The sequence below is a fragment of the Mustelus asterias genome, chromosome 26 (assembly GCF_964213995.1).
Source record: "Mustelus asterias chromosome 26, sMusAst1.hap1.1, whole genome shotgun sequence".
Classification (NCBI taxonomy): domain Eukaryota; kingdom Metazoa; phylum Chordata; class Chondrichthyes; order Carcharhiniformes; family Triakidae; genus Mustelus; species Mustelus asterias.
In genome coordinates this window covers 26,247,190-26,266,370 of record NC_135826.1, presented here as the reverse complement: position 1 = coordinate 26,266,370, position 19,181 = coordinate 26,247,190, and the positions used below count along the sequence as shown (strand labels likewise).

Here is a 19,181-nt window from a genome sequence, read left to right as displayed (position 1 = left end):
GATGGAATAGGGGGGTCAGAATCCAATTGGATAAAACATTGGCTTAGTGATGGAAAGCAGCGAGTCACGAATTGGATCTTGGAATATCGAGTAAAGTTACAAAATTTGCCAACAATACCAAAAGTGAAAGATGGTAAAAATGAGGACGGTGCAAATTGCCTCCAACAGGATGTAGAGAGGATAGCAGAATGGGCAGATAAGTGGCAGATGAAATTCAATACAGAGAAATGTGAGGTGATGCATTTTGGATGAAGTGATAGGGAGAAGTAAGAGACTTAATGGCTCAATTCTAAAGAGCAAGAACAGAGGGACCTTGCGGTACATCGATCTTTGAAGATGGCGCAACATATTGAGAATGTGGTTGACAAAATACATGGATCCTGGGTTTCATATATATAGGCACTAAATACAAAATCAAACAGCTTACGCTGAAAATGTTTAAAGTTCTGGTTATGCCCCAACAAGAGTTTTGCATCCAGCTTTGGTCATGACAAAAAACGAGTAGGTCCTTGAGAGGGTGGAGAGGAGATTTAATAGAATGGATCTAGAGATGGGAGACTTTAGTTACAAAGTTAGGTTGGAAAGGCTGGCATTGTTCTCCTTGGAGCAAAGGAAATTGAAGGCAGATCTGATAGAGGTGCACAAGATTAAGATAAATTTTTGATAAGGTAAACAGGAAAAAACTCTTCCCTTTAATGGGAGATGGACTATGGAACACAGATTTCAGATTATGGACAAGCAATGCAGGAATATGAGGAATAACTTTTTTTACCCAAAGATTGGTGATGACCAGGAATTTGTTGCCTAAAGGTTGATGGAAGGGGAAACAATCAATGATTTCAAAATGAAATTGAATGGGCACTTGAAGGAAATAAATTTATAGGGCTGCAGGGATCGACAGGGAAGTGGGACTGACTGGATTGCTCTGCAGAGAGCTGGCATGGACTTAATGGGCCTAATATCCGCCGCTTGCCTGTGTTGTAAATGACTCCATGACTCTAACCCTGTTTTTGACAAAAGACTAAAAAAGGAAATTCCCTCAAAAACATTGTACTAGCTTTATTATGGCAACCTGGCTTTAATATGGCAACCTTACTCTGAAAGGTCACAAATTATAGCACGCTGCACAGAAATGACAAGTTGATGGAGGATGTGGTATGCTTCTGAGTTTGTGAAGCATTTAAGGACTAAGCTAACATGTCACGTATGGGCACCAATGAATGATAAACAGTTTAAACATAAAGTTCTCTTGCCACACTGAGCAGATCCAGTATCTGATAGTGTATGAACTTTCTTTCCACAGGTTTGGGTTTGTTTCTGAAGAAATAGGTAGAACTGTCGCACCAACAACTTTCAGTTATTCAGTGCTTTTAACACAAAAAGGGCATTTCATTAAGTATGTGGGAAAACAGATGCCAACCCAAAGTGGCAGGTAGGTCGTGCCTTACTAACCTTATTGAGTTTTTTGAGAAAGTGACCAAGGAGGTGGATGGGGGCAAGGCAGTGGACGTGGTATATATGGATTTTAGTAAGGCGTTTGATAAGGTTCACCATGGTAGGCTTCTGCAGAAAATGCAGATGTATGGGATTGGGGGTGATCTAGGAAATTGGATCAGGAATTGGCTAGCGGATAGGAAACAGAGGGTGGTGGTTGATAGTAAATATTCATCATGGAGTGCGGTTACAAGTGGTGTACCTCAGGGATCTGTTTTGGGGCCACTGCTGTTTGTAATATTTATTAATGATCTGGATGAGGGTATAGTTGGGTGGATTAGCAAATTTGCTGATGACACCAAAGTCGGTGGTGTGGTAGACAGTGAGGAAGGGTGTCGTAGTTTGCAGGAAGACTTAGACAGGTTGCAAAGTTGGGCCGAGAGGTGGCGGATGGAGTTTAATGCGGAGAAGTGTGAGGTAATTCACTTTGGTAGGAATAACAGATGTGTTGAGTATAGGGCTAACGGGAGGACTTTGAATAGTGTGGAGGAGCAGAGGGATCTAGGTGTATGTGTGCATAGATCCCTGAAAGTTGGGAATCAAGTAGATAAGGTTGTTAAGAAGGCATATGGTGTCTTGGCGTTTATTGGTAGGGGGATTGAATTTAGGAGTCGTAGCGTTATGTTGCAACTGTACACAACTCTGGTGCGGCCGCACTTGGAGTACTGTGTGCAGTTCTGGTCCCCACATTACAGGAAGGATGTGGAGGCTTTGGAGAGGGTGCAGAGGAGGTTTACCAGGATGTTGCCTGGTATGGAGGGGAGATCCTATGAGGAGAGGCTGAGGGATTTGGGATTGTTTTCGCTGGAAAGGCGGCGGCTAAGAGGGGATCTTATTGAAACATATAAGATGATTAGAGGTTTAGATAGGGTGGATAGTGATAGCCTTTTTCCTCTGATGGAGAAATCCAGCACGAGGGGGCATGGCTTTAAATTGAGGGGGGGTAGTTATAGAACCGATGTCAGGGGTAGGTTCTTTACCCAGAGGGTGGTGAGGGATTGGAATGCCCTGCCAGCATCAGTAGTAAATGCGCCTAGTTTGGGGGCGTTTAAGAGATCCGTAGATAGGTTCATGGACGAAAAGAAATTGGTTTAGGTTGGAGGGTCACAGTTTTTTTTTAACTGGTCGGTGCAACATCGTGGGCCGAAGGGCCTGTTCTGCGCTGTAATGTTCTATGTTCTATGAAAGGCAATTAATAGGGGTGACAAAAACTTTGGTCAAACATAGTTTTTAAGGAGTCTTAAAGCAAAACATTAAAAGAAAAAGGACTTGCATCATTATAGTGCCTTTCATGGACCTCTTAGCCAATTAAGTACTTCTGAAATATAGACATTGTTGTAATGCAAGAAAAAAGGCAGCCAATTTACGCACAGCAAGCTCCCATAAACAGCAATGTGATGATGATGGAAGGATTTCCAGAGAGTGAGACCCAGGCAGTAAAGGCAAAGCTAACAGTAGGGAAAATGGAGAGGGTGAAAAATAGAAGGATTATAATAAAAGGAATAGAAAATGTAGTGGCAGAATATTGACAAGATGCAGGAGCTTACAGAGATATGGAGGAGCAAGGCCACAGAGGGATTTAAAAGTCCAGCACAAAACATATTAACCTGAAGCTTGGGAAACCAGCAGCCAGTCCAGATCAAGTGTAATAGGCACAGAGAGAGCGTGAAATCAGAATTTTGAATGAGCTCAAGTTTATGTACGATGGGAACCTAACCACAAAGTATTGGAGTGATTGAATCTGACAGGAACGATGTATATAGGATTGCAGTAATGGATGGTGTGGAGTAGGGTTGAAGGGCATAGTGGTTAGCACTGCTGTCTCACAGTACCGGGAACCCAGATTCAATTCCGGCCTTGGGTGACTGTGCAGAGTCTGCATGTTCTCCCCGTGTCTGCGTGGATTTCCTCCGGGTGCTCTGGTTTTCTCCCACAGTTCAAAGGTATGCAAGTTAGGTGGATTGGCCAAGGTAAATTGCCCATTAGTGTCCACAGATGTGTATGTTAGGTGGATTAGCCATGTTAAATGTGTGGAGTTACAGGGATAGGACGGAGGGGAGGGCCTGGGTGGGATGCTCTTTCAGAAAGTTGGTGCAGACTCGATGGGCCGAATGGCCTCCTTCCGCACTGTAGGGATTCTATAGTATAATTCTATAATAAAATTCTATAGATGATGGACAGTGCTAGTATAATTCTATAGAAGATGGGCAGTGCTACAGAGATCGGGATAGACAGTCTTTCAGATGGAGGATAAAACTTTGGAAACTCAGTTATGAATTGAACAGGACACTGACCATGTAGTAGTCGGGTTCAACCTCTGAACAGTGACCTGGAGGTGGTAGAAAAAATGATGAAGGAATGGAGTTTGTTATGAGGGCCATAGCTGATGGCTCTGATGTTCACCATGTTGATCTTGAGGGTTAACCAGGTCTGACAGCACAGAGGCAGTGGAGGGATAGAGAGGGTGAATTCTGTATATAGGCTTAAATAATAGACTGAGCCAACTCAGTTTAAAGGCCTTTTCAGGTTCCTACTTGCTCAGGTTCAATATAGTCCATTTGGATAAGCTTTATCACAGGAACTAATCCTGCCTACAAACTCTTCTCTAGCAATAATAGACAAAAACCATATATACACACACACAAATATTTATACACTCATGTAAAACTCAATCTCATGCTTTTGGCCTCAAAAATTCTATAATTTTTCCATGTACCGTCCGCAGAAGTTAGCACTAGATTTTCAGGAATCAAAGTCCAAAACATTCAGAACCAAAGGATAGTCCAAGAGATGTTAATGATTCAAATTCATTGCAGATGTAAAAATACTAATGAAAATGAGTGCTGATAAATACATGCTTAAAACATTGATACATTTAAGTTTATTAAAATTTGAATTAAAGTCATTAGATTATGATAATTAATACGAATTCTTTGGTACTGTTGGGTTTTTACTTTATTCCATTTCACCTGGGCCCAAATCAAGCACAAGTGTCAACTCCTTAAAAACATTGCCCATGTGAATCAACCCCATAGCTTTTGACTAAAAGTCTGATCTCCAAAGTTTGACTTTTATACTAGCATATACAGTAATTTATACAGCACCTCAATTTCATAAATTGACATGCATCATCACTGCCTGGTACAATTAGTAATTATCAAGGTATGATAAATGCAAACTGTTCACTGCTTAACTACACAGTATAAACTATTGTACTGGCACCAACAAGGTATAATGATAAAGCTTCTGTTCCAATGGGCTCATTTAAGTTGAAATTATATTCAATATTTTAAATAAGAATATGCTTCAAGCTACACGAGACCATTTGAGCAATATCAGTGCTATAAATTATTTTAAGTACAGTAAATACAATCAATAACTGTTGTCCAAAGTAAGTAAATTACTGCCATAGTTGTGTCTACTGTCTCTTATACAAGATGCTGGTATTTCAATTTTATTTCTCTACCGGAAAAATCACTTCAAAATGCCATCAGTCTGGTCACATTGTACTGCTACAGAATATCATGACAGTGTAAAATCAATCATGGCTAAGTGTGCTTCTCAGAAATGGATGTGTGATTACTGTATTCATGTCTCTCTATAAAATTACTGAGCTTTAAAGGGGAAAAAAAAGAATCCAGTCAAAATGACATCTGCTGGGAAAACTGTGACATTCATCTACCCTCCGACAGTTTAAAAAAAAACTCTTCTAGAAATGTACTGCATGAATTGGTTAATAGATGTGGCTTTAATTTTATCTGTGCCGCAACATACATTCAAAATTACATTTGTTTTCATTCCATGAAAATAAGACTGCAATGCATGAACTTGCACCGTGTTCTATAGCTAGAATTGGACACAAGAAAATCGCCGTATCTTTACTTCCATCTACATTCTTACTCCTTGTAGATTGCCTGACAATTTCTGGCACATCAGACAAGGCTATAGACTCCAGGGCTGTCAACGTTATTTATTGTCAGTAGGAAGTAAGTAGGAAGAGTGGGAAGGAGGTATAAAATAATAATGCAAGGGACAAGTTGCATAGTATCACTTCTTCCTTCACTTGAAATTGAGCGCATCGTTTCTGTCTGGCACTTCATCTAACGGTCTGGATGAAAATCAACAAAACCACACTGACGATGCAGCATTCTGAAGTATTAACTTCCTGGTCAGATCAGCTTCACGTCTGAATTCCCCCTTAGGTCACCGTAGTTGGAAGTCAATTTCATCCCAGGAATAGATAGATGGACATTCAGGGAGCAAATTAATCTCATTTACTTATCTGCTCAGAAATTATGTCTAAGAATTTCCTCAGAACTGCTCCTGCTCTGCCAAGCATGGTTGCGTTGTTGCAGTGGAAGCATTTCCAAGGAAATTCCTGGTCTCTGGTCAGATGGCTGGAAACAAACTATCGGATCTCCTCTTTGTCCACAAAAGTGGATGGTGTAGGAGATAAAGAAAGACTCTGAAGCAATTTGTTCACAGCAGTGCAATCTTGCTCACTTAAATGGTCAAAATGGTAGAAAAGGTCGAGAGCTTCAAGTTTTTAGGTGTCCAGATCACCAACAACCTGTCCTGGTCCCCCCATGCCGACACTATAGTTAAGAAAGCCCACCAACGCCTCTACTTTCTCAGAAGACTAAGGAAATTTGTCACGTCAGTTATGACTCTCACCTACTTTTACAGATGCACCACAGAAAGCATTCTTTCTGGTTGCATCACAACTTGGTATGGTTCCTGCTCTGTCCAAGAAACTAGAAAAGGTTGTGAATGTAACCCAATCCATCACGCAAACCAGCCTCCCATCCATTGACTCTGTCTACACTTCCTACTGCCTCGACAAAGCAGCCAGCATAATTAAGGACCCCACGCAACCCAGACATACTCTCTTCCACCTTCTTCCATTGGGAAAAAGATACAAAAGTCTGAGGTCACGTAGCAATCGACTCAAGAACAGCTTCTTGCCTGCTGCCATCAAACTTTTGAATGGACCTACCTTGCATTAAGTTGATCTTTCGCTGCACCCTAGCTATGACTGTAACGCTACATTCTGCACTCTCTCATTTCCTTCTCTATGTACAGTATGCTTTGTCTGTATAGTGTGCAAGAAACAATACTTTTCACTGTATACTAAGATGACAATAATAAATCAAATCAAATTAAATTACTGAGTTTTATCTGTGGAAATTAGCCCAAGATATCTACCACTGAAATTGTCAGACTGTGTTTTACCCCTTTACCAGCAGCCAGAACATCATCATGGCTCTGTGGTAGTATTTTAAGTCTTTAACTGTGAAAGGACATTCCCCTGGTAAAGCAGCAGTCTTTGCTAGGATGTCCAGGAGCCAGGTTTTGGGATCAGTAAAGGGTTACTAGGATAACATTTCTGTTTATATCTTTAAAATTACTTAGGGGATCGGGAAAGGGAGGGTATCTTTGCACCAAGTCTCCAAGATTATTCCACTGCCAAACATAACAGTCAATTAAGCATGGTGATTGCTGTAAAGTGTTTTAGGGCATCCTGAGCTCACGAAAGGCACAATATAAATATAATTTTTTTGCCCATTCAATGCCATTCCACGTTACAGAGCTAAAAGAAAATCTAAAACGACACAAAAGTCCCATTCTGATTCTCTGTCCCGTTAAGTGTAATTTTACTTGTCTTGAGAAAAATGTCTGAATATTATCTCCAAGCTACCAATAGAGCAGAAGAGATCCAAGCTTCCTTTTAATTCTTTGATATACCAATATTGATACACCTTCCTTGTCCATGGTAAAATCAGGCCAGGATTTTTTCTCCCCCCCCCACGCGGGTTTTCCCATGGTGGATGTGGTGAACCATTGGCCACCGGTGGAACCTTCCAGTCCCGCAGAATTTATCGACGTTTGTGTGGCCCGCATATCCTGTGACTTTGAATCACAGAATCCCCTACTGTGCAGGAGGAGGCCATTCGGCCCATTGAGCCTGCATCAACAACAATCGCCATAACCCCACGTATTTACCCTGCTAATCCCCCTGACACGAAGGGGCAACTTGGCATGGCCAATCCACCTAACTTGCACTCAGAGGAAACCCACGCAGACACAGACATATGTAAACTCCACACAGACAGTCACCCAAGACCGGAATTGAACCTGGGTCCCTGGCATCTTGAGGCAGCAGCGCTAGCCACTGTGCCACTGCGCCACCCCGACTTTGGCAGGATTGAAAGATTCCCTGACAGGAGGGGGTCAGAAAATCCTGCCCTCTGTTACCACCAGTGGAGAGGCAAGAACTGAAACATTGATAACAGTTTGCATGATGCCGTCCACAGTCGCGCATAACTATTTTGCAGCATAAAATTTCATCGGAGGTCATTCCTATTATAATCCCAGAATGCAAGGAACCACTGTCATGATCATGCAGATAACTTGCAAGCTGTAACATGTGATGTTTACAATTGATTTTCAAAAGGAAAGTAAAAGCTGTTTAAAAGCAATAAAAAATGATTTTAGATACAGTGATATGTAGCATTCTAATTTAAGATGCTTTTTATTCTTTTCCCTTCTTCAAAACTCTTCAAATTTAGCAGGTTTGATATTTTCACTCGAGAGAGAGAGAGAGAGTCAAGAACTGCATCATGATTAAAAGCTGACCTCGTGCAAATACCTTGAATCCCATTCAAAGTACCAGCACAAAGGCACTAAAATCAGATTCTGATCGACAAGCAAGTCTTGGCAACCCTTAGCCGACTTACTGGAAAGCGCATTTTACAAGTTTATATAGCACTTCTAACCGTAATATACGAAAAGCACGTCATCACATTCTCACAATGCCCCAAATCATTTTATATACAGAAGCAGAATCTCAGAATCTCTCACAGTGCAAAATAGGCCCTTTGGCCCATCAAGTCTGCACTGACATGAGAAACACCTAATCTGCCTACCTAATCCCATTTACCAGCACTTAACCCATAGCCTTGAAGGTTATGGCATGCCAAGTGCTCATCCAGGTACCTTTTAAAGGATGTGAGCAAACCTGCCTCCACCACCCTCCTGGGCAGCGCATTCCAGATAGTCACCACCTTCCGGGTAAAATATTTTTCCTCACATCCCTTCTAAACCTCTTGTATCTCACTTTGAACTTACGTCCCCTCGTGACTGACCCTTCAACTAACGGGAACAGCTGCACCTTATCCGCACTGTCCATACTCATCATAATCTTGTACACCCCGATCAGGTCACCCCTCAGTCTTCTCCGCTCCAATGAAAATAATCCAAAACTATCCAACCTCTCTTCATAACTTAAATGTTCCATCCGAGGCAACATCCTGGTGAATCTCCTCTGTGCCCCTCCAGTGTAAGAACGGCACACAGTACTCCAGCTGTGGACTCACCAAAGTTCGACACAATTCTAACATGACCTCCCTGCTTTTGTAACCTGTGCCTCGATAGTGGCAAATGTCCCATATGCCTTTTTCACCACCCCACTAACATACCTTTCCGTCTTCAGAGATCTATGGATAAACATGCCAAGATCCCTTTGTTCCTCAGAACTTCCTAATGTCTTGCCATTCATTGAATACTTGTCAAATTACTCCTTCCAAAGTATATCATGTTACACTTTTCAGGGTTAAATTCCATCTGCCAGTTAACTGCCCATTTGACAATCCCATCTATATCTTCCTGTAACCCAAGACACTCAATCTCACTATTAACCACCCAGCCAATCTTTGTGTCATCCGCAAATTTAACAGTCCTACCTCCCACATAGTCATCAATGTCATTTATATAAAGGGCAAATAATCGAGGACCCAGCACAGATCCCTGTGGTATGCCACTGGACGGTGACTTCCAGTCACTAAAGCAGCCTTCTGTCATTATCCTCTGTCTCCTACATCTACACGTTGTTTTGTTTCTTAAAGACTTGATTAGTTGTAAGTATTCGCATTCCAACCATTATTCATGTAAATTGAGTTTGTGTCTTTATATGCTCTATTTGTGAACAGAATTCCCACTCACCTGAAGAAGGGGCTTGCAGCTCCGAAAGCTTGTGTGGCTTTTGCTACCAAATAAACCTGTTGGACTTTAACCTGGTGTTGTTAAACTTCTTACTGTGTTTACCCCAGTCCAACGCCGGCATCTCCACATCGTCCTACATCTAAGCCAATTTTGAATCTACCTTATCAAATTACCCTGTATCCCAAGCGAATTTACCTTCTTTATAAGTCTCCTATGTGGGACCTTGTCAAAGGCTTTGCTGAAATCTATATAGACTACATCAACTGCACAACCCACATATACAGACCTGGTCACCTCAAAAGATTCAATCAAATTTGTTAGGTATGGCCTCCCTCTGACAAAACCATGCTGACTATCCTTGATCAAACCTTTCCTCTCCAAATGGAGATGGATTCTCTCCTTCAGAATTTTCCCCAATAGTTTCCCTACCACTCATGTGAGATTCACTGGTCTATAGCTCCCCGATTTATTTCTACAACCCTACAATGACCAAATAATGTTTGCAATCATAACACAGGTTAACAGATTAGGAGAAAAATGTTGATATTTCGTAGTAATGGGGCAGGACGGTGGCACAGTGGCTAACACTGCTGCCTCACAGCACCAGGGACCTGGACTCAATTCCCATCTTGGGTCACTGTCTCTGTGGAGTTTGCGTGTCATCCCCATGTCTGCGTGGGTTTCCTCCAGGTGCTCTGGTTCCCTTCCACAGGCTGAAAGACGTGCTAGTTAAGTGCATTGGCCATGCTAGATTTTTTTACGTGTACCCGAACAAGTGCCAGAGTGTGGTGACTAGGGGATTTTCACAGTAATTTTATTGCAGTGTCGATGTAAGCCTACATGTGAGTAATAAATAAACTTTAAAACAATGCTAAGAAGGATGATATTGATGATGAATAGGGAGAGGAAGTTAAAGTTGCCAATGAATTCTTACAATAAGATCTTACCCCATATTGCTCTGCCACAACCCACCCAATCTCACCCCTTGCTTCATGTTCATTTCTACTCACCTGATATAGGTTGCGATCTGGAACAGTCTACCAGCTTATGAACACTAATTTGTGGAATTCCTTCAAGTGAGAACAGGATCGTTTCTAACTGGGCTGAAATCATTAGGCACTGCATGGTGGCATTATCAGAGCCAGAGTAACTGGCTGGGCTAGATTCAATTGCTTAAGGGGTTTAGAGAGGAATTCCCCCGATTCCTTCTTCCAAAGTTGACTTGAGTTTTTAATCTGTTTTTTAATGCAAGGGGAGGGGTGGTTTTAGAAGACGTGCATGGTTAAATAGAGAGGGTCATTTCCTGTACGTCTCTCTCTCTGATCTAATCGGGATTATATACCTGCCATTGGACCAGTCACCCTGTGATGAATGGAGTCAAATTCAGGGCTGAATGGAGTGGAGATTGTTGGAGGAAACCTGCCTTAGGCTGCTGTTTTTCCACGTTGAGAGACTTCTTACTGTTTTTCAAAGCAGCAGCAGTGGTCAAGTATCTGGTTTTCCCCCTCTCCCAATGGCAGCCAACACCAAGCAGCCATGGGTCAAGCTTCACAGATCTTGCCAGCAGTGCCGGGAAAGAACACATTGGCTAGAGTTCACGTTGGAGATTTTTGAATTCACAGAGAATGCACTTAACCTGTGCTTTGTTACTCATGGAGATTGGTGTCATAAAATAAAGGATGGCACGGATTTCATGCTCATTTAATTAGGTGATTATTATTGGAATGGTTATTTAGAGGAAAGGAGGTCTCATGTTTTGTGATCTTCAGGAAGGATAACAGATTGAAGGATTACTTCACTTGAAGATGGGAAAGGAAGAAAAGTGGTGGCAAAGATAGACAATATTAAACAGGAAAGATGACTTCAAGCATCAGTGTACTCTGATGCCTTTTGCAACAGTCACTTAGGGGTTTTCTGGGTGACAGCTTGATTCTATGTACAACAGCAGCTATATTGCCTGTAGCAGCTGTAAATCTCGCATGGACTGTCCATGTTCAACTCTTTTTAAATGCCAAAGTAGGGGACAGATATATGGAACACAGGGCCTTTCCTGACCGATACAATAGAAACATGTGCCTTGTAGAGCCACTCTTTTGTTGCTTGTGTAACCCTTGAAGGTGGGAGGATCATTCATGGGAGCACAGACCCAGATGCCATCTGCAGTAATAGTCTTTGAGCTCACGGGAAGTTGAATTCTGATGGATATATGCATCATGCTAACTTTGAGCAAGATCCAATACCAATGTGCAGGATCTTTTACCTATTGTCACACACATGTGGAATTTAATGCTGTCTCTATTGGCAAATTTGGTGGCAGCATTGTTTGAAGGCTTCCTGGGAGGAGTCCCTCATTCAAAGGCATGCAGTGCTGATTTCTCTCCTCCTCCTCCATGATAATAAGCTCAAAAGGTATACCTTCTCCTCAGAAGCTCTCATTTTGGGGAGTGGTAGAAGTATCCCAGTAATTTCACATTGCTTTAGGCTGTCTGAAAGAAGCTAAATTCTGTCTTTGCATAATGCATAAAAATTCCCTCCTAAAAATCTGCTTCAATATTAATTTATCTTCATGAAGTGCATTGTTCTTGTGAAACACCTCGAGACATCTTAGCTACGTTGAAGGCACTACATAACTACAAGCTGTTGTTGAATAATACGTGATGTTTTGCACTTGAGAGAATGCTGCCACCCAGTGAGTGCTGTCTGTCTTGTTCAAATGACGGTGTTATCTCCAGCAAAAAAAGTGATTGTCATCTCGCTGATACATGCAAGTACTGCAAACGGCATAATATGACAGATGTCTCCAGCTTGGTTTGGAAGAATGGAATAATATTAAAGCTTCATTCTTTGGTAATCCCCAATTCTATGGAAAGAACTGTTCCTGACTTGGATGTTGTGTGCAGCTCACTGTGAAACAGCTACCACAGATCTGTGACAGCCTATCTTACAAGCATTTGGCGGCGAATCTGGCATGCCCAATGGAAGGTGGAAGAACAGTGAGATACTGTACAGTCTCAGGGATCATTGCACCTGCACTTTTGGCACCTTATAAATTCCTTCTTTTGAGGGACATTTGGAACCCTCAAATAAATAGTAACCGGTGCGTAATGTGTCATTCAAAGCCAGCAGGACACAAGACTAATGAAGAAAACTAATGGTGGGGAAAAAAAAACAAAAGTTCAAAATTGGAAGTCTTTCTAGCATATACCAAACAGTATGGCATGAAACAAAATTCAACAAAGAATACATGATGACAAACACTCCTCGCTTTAAAAGATTTGCTTCAACAAGTGAGCTTCCCATAATAAGTGTGCCTAGTTTTTTTATAAGTTATTTTTGTAGGTGAGGCTCACGCTTCCTAGAACCTTCCTCAAATCTGATCTTTTTCTACCCCACAATTTAATATTTTATTTAAATATTTTAATAAGTGTAACCATACAGAGCATATTGCAGCATTATTTTGGTCAGAAAACTGGGCTGCCCAAGAACTGGAGACATGATGTTGGGCACACAATTTTGTGTCCAGTGATCACTGCTTACAAGGCATTGGTGAGGAGTCTTGAAAAATTTGCCTTATGGATTAAGGGCAAACGTAAAAACATTGATTTTCAAAATAAAATTAGGATTTTACAGAAAAAGCAATATTGCAAACTAATCCATATTTCTATTACTCCTATAAGGTCTAAATAATGCAAACTTCTTAGAAAATTAAACCATTCTGGAAGGAACTTCCAGAATGGTTTAATTTTACCATTTCATGGACAATTTCCCTAACAGTTCAGCAGCATCAATTTGTCTCAGTAGAAAATTCACATCATGCATATAAAATTAGTTTATACGATCCTTTATACACTTAGAAACAATCCAAGCACGCAAACAAATATAATGCTTCACTGGTGAACAAATGATTGGATAATTACCGGGTATCAGGTAGAGGTACTGTGGCAGGAAACGTTGAATAGGGATATGAAAAATGGTTCCATCTATCATTAGAATGCAGCATCTGATTCTGAAAGAAAAATAAAGGATGGAAACAATTACCAGAAAAGCATTTATGATGTTATAAAAATAATCAAATGAATATTGGATTGAGCCCAAAAAGGAAAGATTGTAGAAATGGAATATAACAAAATAAATGTGTCTTCATGGCTTAACTAATAGGATTCTGCAAAATATCTGCAAAAAAATTACAGATTTTACAAAATTCAGCAAAGAACACATGATGACAACTAATCCTTGCTTTAAGAGATTTGCTTCAACAAGTGAGCTTCCTATAACAATGGTGTGCCTAAGTTTTTATAGGTGAGGCATATGCTGTCTAGAACCTACCTCAAACCTGATAATTTTGTACCCCACGATTTAATATTGTATTTAAATACCATACAGAGAATATTGCAGTATTATTTTGACCCATATCATCAGTCAGAAAATTGGGCTGCCCATGAACCGGAGACGATGTTGAGCACACAATTTTGTGTCCAGTGCTCACTGCTTATGATGTTTTACACAAATAGAGAAATAATTTCTGCAAAGCTTGTAGTAATGGTAGTCCAGAGAAATGGGGAGTAAAGCTAAATTAGTTTAGAAGCATCAAATAACCCTGAAAGGTTGTAAAACTCATGTCCTTGCTCCAGTCAAAAGAAAATTGTCAATGAGGGATGGTTAACTTAAAGGTACACTTGTGGACAGCCAAAAGCAGGCTATGTCACCAAGGAGATGGGCAGGACTTAAGAAGGTTCTCCAGTTTCAATTTATCTGGGTGTTTGCTGACAGTTTGTAGTTGCAGCTTGGAACTGCTGCGTGCAGCGTGTAGTTCACGGAGCAAAGTTGGCAAGTTAGCTAGACCTGCACTGTTAACAAGGTAAAACACCAACTTCATCACTCACCGTGCGGAAAGCAGATCAGGCTTAATCTCGGTTTGAATCTTGAGGTAACTGAAGCTTGCAGATTCGAAACTAGTGGAAGAATCTACGGTGGGCCTCACTGTCTTATTGCAAAAGCAAATAATCAGCTGAATTTAGGGACTGGGACATTCACAGCAAAGAGATGGGGAATTAAACTTTTACCGCAGAATAGCTGGAACGAAGAGAATTCTCCAGAAGACTATGGCAGACTTATGAGTAGCCCCCACTTAGGGATATAGGAAGTAAACCTCAACGTACAAAGTTATGAATCATGCTATTAAGTTAATAGCGCTTATTTTACCGAATTCCTTTAAACACGATAAAGTTAATTGGGTTTAAAAGTGAAATCTTGAGGTGTATTTCTATTGGTTAAAGCAGGTATTTGTGTTGCATTTTAAATGTTCATGCTTCCTAACCAGTTCGTAATGAAACTAAATGATCAAATAATTAATACTGGAGTTGTACCACTTGCTAATTTTGTGTTCCTGTACAAGTTTAGGGAGACAATTCCAGAACTTGTGCCTAAACATAAGGGAGGACGTTAGAGATAGGGAGCTGATCATTAAATTAGTGGAAGAGAACTAACAGATATCACATCTCTGATTAAAATGATTTTGTTGAAAGATTTTTCTTTAATTTAGAAGATAAGATTGCATTGCAAACAGGTCGATTATATAACAAAAGCCATAGATTGAAATGTCGTACTGAAACAATTTTAAACCTGGTTAGAAATTATATTAGAATTATGGCACAACTGTAATTTTGGGATGTCACTGTCACATGACTACAGGAGGGATTTTATAGCCTCGCTCATCCCAAAATCGTAAATTCCCGTCCAAGGTCAACGCACCATTCCATAGTTTGTCCCTTGCCCACTCTGATCCCTGTGGCAGGCAGAACAGGAAAATTCCAGCCTATAACTCTAACTTATCTTTGTACTTTTCTCCACACTATGTTATACTGCAAAAGTGAAGCTGAAACCACTCCAGCATGAAGATGGTATAAATCCTCTCAAAAATAGACAACAAAAAAATTTTTTCTAGGGTTCATACCATCATTGGACGATACAGCACAGAAAGAGACAATTCAGCCCATTATGTCTGTGCTGATTCTTTGATAAAACTATCTGATTTGTCCACTGCCCTACTCACTCCCTGTAGCCCAGTAATTTTTTTCCTTTCAAGTATTTAGTCAATTCTTTTTGGAAATTACAATTGAATCTGCTTCCACCACACTTTCAGGCAATGCATTCCAGAATACAACAATTTATTGTATTTAAAAAAAAGCTTCCACATGTTACCATTAATTCCGTAGCCAATCACCTCAGCTCTGTGGCCTCTGGTGACTGACCTCTCTGCTACTGGCAACAGTTTCGCCTTATTTATTCTATCATGATTTTGAACACCTCTATGAAATCTCCTCTTAACCTTCTCTGCTAAAAAGGGAACATCCCAACTTCTCCACTTCACTGAAGTCTATCATCTCTGGTGCCATTCTAGTAAAACTCATCTGCGTTCTCCCCAAGTCCTTGACATCCTTCCTAAAATGTGGTGCCCAGAACTGTTGGGTTTATATCCTCCTCCTCTCTCTCTCTCCCCTCTTCCCCACCACGCCCCTCCCCCCTCCCAGGACTGGAAGATAGTGGCCACAGCAATTTCCAACCTTTGGTAACCCCGGGGACACCCCATCGTCTGAATAACTTTGCTACACTAAAGACACCAACCTTTTAAATCCCTTTTCTTTATCCAATTTTATCATATCCAACATTGTTACTACCTCCTCCTTTACATTGGCATCTACTTTGCCAGTGAAAATAGATGCAAAATACTGCTTTAGCACCTCAGCCATTACCTTGGCTTCCACAACATTACTATCTCCTTTCGGTGAATAATTGTCTCCACCCTTCCTTTGACGACTTACTGGCGTTTGGGTTCCCTTTCATGCGAGCCACTAAACTATTCTCATTCTGTAGCCCTACTGTGCTATTTTTTTAGATCTCCTCTGTATTTCCTGCGTTCAGCTTAGTTTTCTAGTGTATTATGAGCCTTGCATTTGTCATAAGCCTTATTTTTTTCATCTTATTCCAAACTTTATATCTTTAGTCATTCAGGAAGTTCTACCTTTGGATGCCTTTCTTTTCATCCTCATGAGAATGAGTCTATTGATGACATATTTATAGAAAAACTACCTGATTAGCAGGAAACCACTCTTTGCTGACAGTGATGCTAATGAGGTCAGAGATTACTTTGCATCACGTTTGCTTTTTGGGGTACCAAGCACATCATAACGCAATGCCAAGAATTATGAAGTGCACACTAACTGCTTTCTGCCCAATTGTTGACTTACTCCATAGAAATTATCAGATTCTTTAAGAAACATAACCTAATTGCTGTGTCGTTCCAAGATTATTTTATTAATATATACTTCACAAAGGCAGGATCTATGCAAAAGGTAGTCAGACAATAAGCCTATTACACAGTTTTTGTTTTCGAACTATAAAATCAAGAACAGAATGTACATTTGAAAAAATAAAGACTTGTAAAAAATATTGCTGTAAGCATTCCAAACTGGCAGATGTACCCAAAAGAAGGTTCAGTTGGATACTTAGAAATCAAAAAAATATATTAGACCATCATTTTATTGAATAGATTTAGTATGACATCTCTAACCACAGAGTACATTAACAGGTTACAGTTATTGCAAAGAAAAGTCTGCTTTTTTTGTAGCATTTTTCACATCCTCAAGACATCTCAAAGCATTTCACAGCTTATAAAGCATTTTTGAAATTTAGTCACTTGCAATATAAACAAATGGAGTTTAAAGTTTATTTATTAGTGTCACAAGTAGGCTTACATTAACACTGCAATGAAGTTAATGTGAAAATTCCCTAGTCGCCACACTCCAGCACCTGTTCGGGTACACTGAGGGAGAATTTAGCATGGCAAATGCACCTAAGCAGCATGTCTTGCGGAGTGCAGCCACTTTGTTTTTCCACATGAAAATGACACATAAATACAAAAGGTTATCTTGTGAATATGTGAAAAGAGGAAGAATGATGGTATTAAGAAAACCCAGCTACATTCTCATTATCCATTTAAAACAGTAAGTTAAGGAGCAATAGCTATATACTGTTAAGCATCAAGGGAAGATATAAAATATTACAAAGGCAATCCATAATTTGTCATCCTTTAAAATTAAAAGATTGACTATCACAAACCAGCGGTATGCAAGTTTGTGATATACCCATTTCAGTACTTGTGCCATACTGCAGTCGTGTGACTTTTTTTTCCTCACAAATTCATCTTCACTGTCTCGCTCAATGAGGTTTAGATTTGTGCCAAATTCTAAAAATTACTGGCCTATAGAATAATGGCAACTAAGCAGTGGGTCAAAATGATCCAAATCTTGAGCATTATATAACTGCAAGGAAGGAGATGTGTGTTCTTTCTTTTGGCTTTGGGGGGGGGGGGGGGGGGGCGGGCGCGGCAGTGCAGCTCCCAAAGATGATAAAAGAGCACAAACACACCTGTGCCACTTTACAGGAAAATATAATAGTCCTCTCATGTGTTGCAAAGGCATTGAATGGCAAAATCTGGCAACCATAATGTTGGCAAAACAAAGATCAATTCACACGAGTAAAGATGATATATACCTCAGTTTACATTGTATAAAAAAACAAAGGCAGGAGTGTAGTTATATTCCTGCTGGTCATTGCTTCATGAAGTAATGTATCATTGTGGCTGCTATGCCACAAAGCTCATGTAATCCTTCACTGCACAATAGTGACACAAATACAATGGGGTACAACGTTTGCGGGGTTCTCCCATCTCCTGCTAGAACTTCAATGGTAATCCTGAGAAATGGCATCAACAACTCTTCACACTGGGTTGCTGCCAATCTTCCACCAAATAAAATAGGAAAACCAATGTTGAAATTCCAATGAACAGATTTTGTAACTTCATGGGAGAATGCTCACAAGCATACAGTAGGAACCCAAATCAAATTATTTCAATTATTAGAAAGGTATAAGTTATGAGTTCAGAGAATAGCCCCTTGTCATAATCCCTTCCTGTTCCTAATTCATATGTACAACAATGAGTTATCTTTACATGGCAATAATCTTATCCATGAGAGTCTCATGAACGCAGAATGTCTATATCTGAAACACTAATCTACATAGGATATGCAGCACAGAAACAGGCCATTCCACCTGACCAGCCCATGCTTGTTTTTATTTTCCACTTCAGCCTCCTCCTGTTCTTCTTCATCTAAACCTACCATTTTAACCCTCTATTGTCTTCTTCATATCCTTGTCTAGCTTCCTTAAATGCATCTATACTATTTGCTTCAACCATTCTGTGGTAACAAGTTCCACATTCTCAACCTCTTAGGATATTCCAAAAAAAATTCATCCAATTTGATTTCCTCCTGACTACCTAATATTGATGGCCTCACCGCTAACCACCCCCCCAACACAGCTGCATTCTTTCGCATATTGGTAGACCTGCTTTCCATTGGCAACATCTTTGTTTTTATTTCACGTCAGTAGATTTGTTTTTTTAATTTCCAACTTGCACCAGGTTCCTGCTCAGCAACTATTCACCATAACAGTGATTTGATCAATTTGCATAAAACTAGGGAGGTCCTGTGGCACAGTGGCACCACTGGGTCAGAGACTCTGGGTTCAAGTCCCATTTCTGGACTTGATGGCCATGGGGTGTGCATGCGTAACGTGGCCAAGCAGGATGATGAGCCTGTAAACCCTTTCAGTATGCCTGATGCCAG

The 19,181-nt window shown here is 40.5% G+C and overlaps 1 protein-coding gene across 6 annotated transcripts in view; it reads right to left on the bottom strand.

The window, feature by feature from the left end:
• Positions 1 to 19,181, bottom strand: part of LOC144479522 (protein strawberry notch homolog 2-like) — a 160,204-nt gene that overhangs the window by 111,081 nt on the left and 29,942 nt on the right. For all 6 annotated transcript variants that reach the window (XM_078198297.1, XM_078198301.1, XM_078198298.1 and 3 more), the window contains one exon: positions 13,413 to 13,501. In XM_078198297.1, coding sequence (XP_078054423.1) covers positions 13,413 to 13,501 — 89 coding nt within the window. The remainder of the gene's footprint in view (positions 1 to 13,412; positions 13,502 to 19,181) is intronic.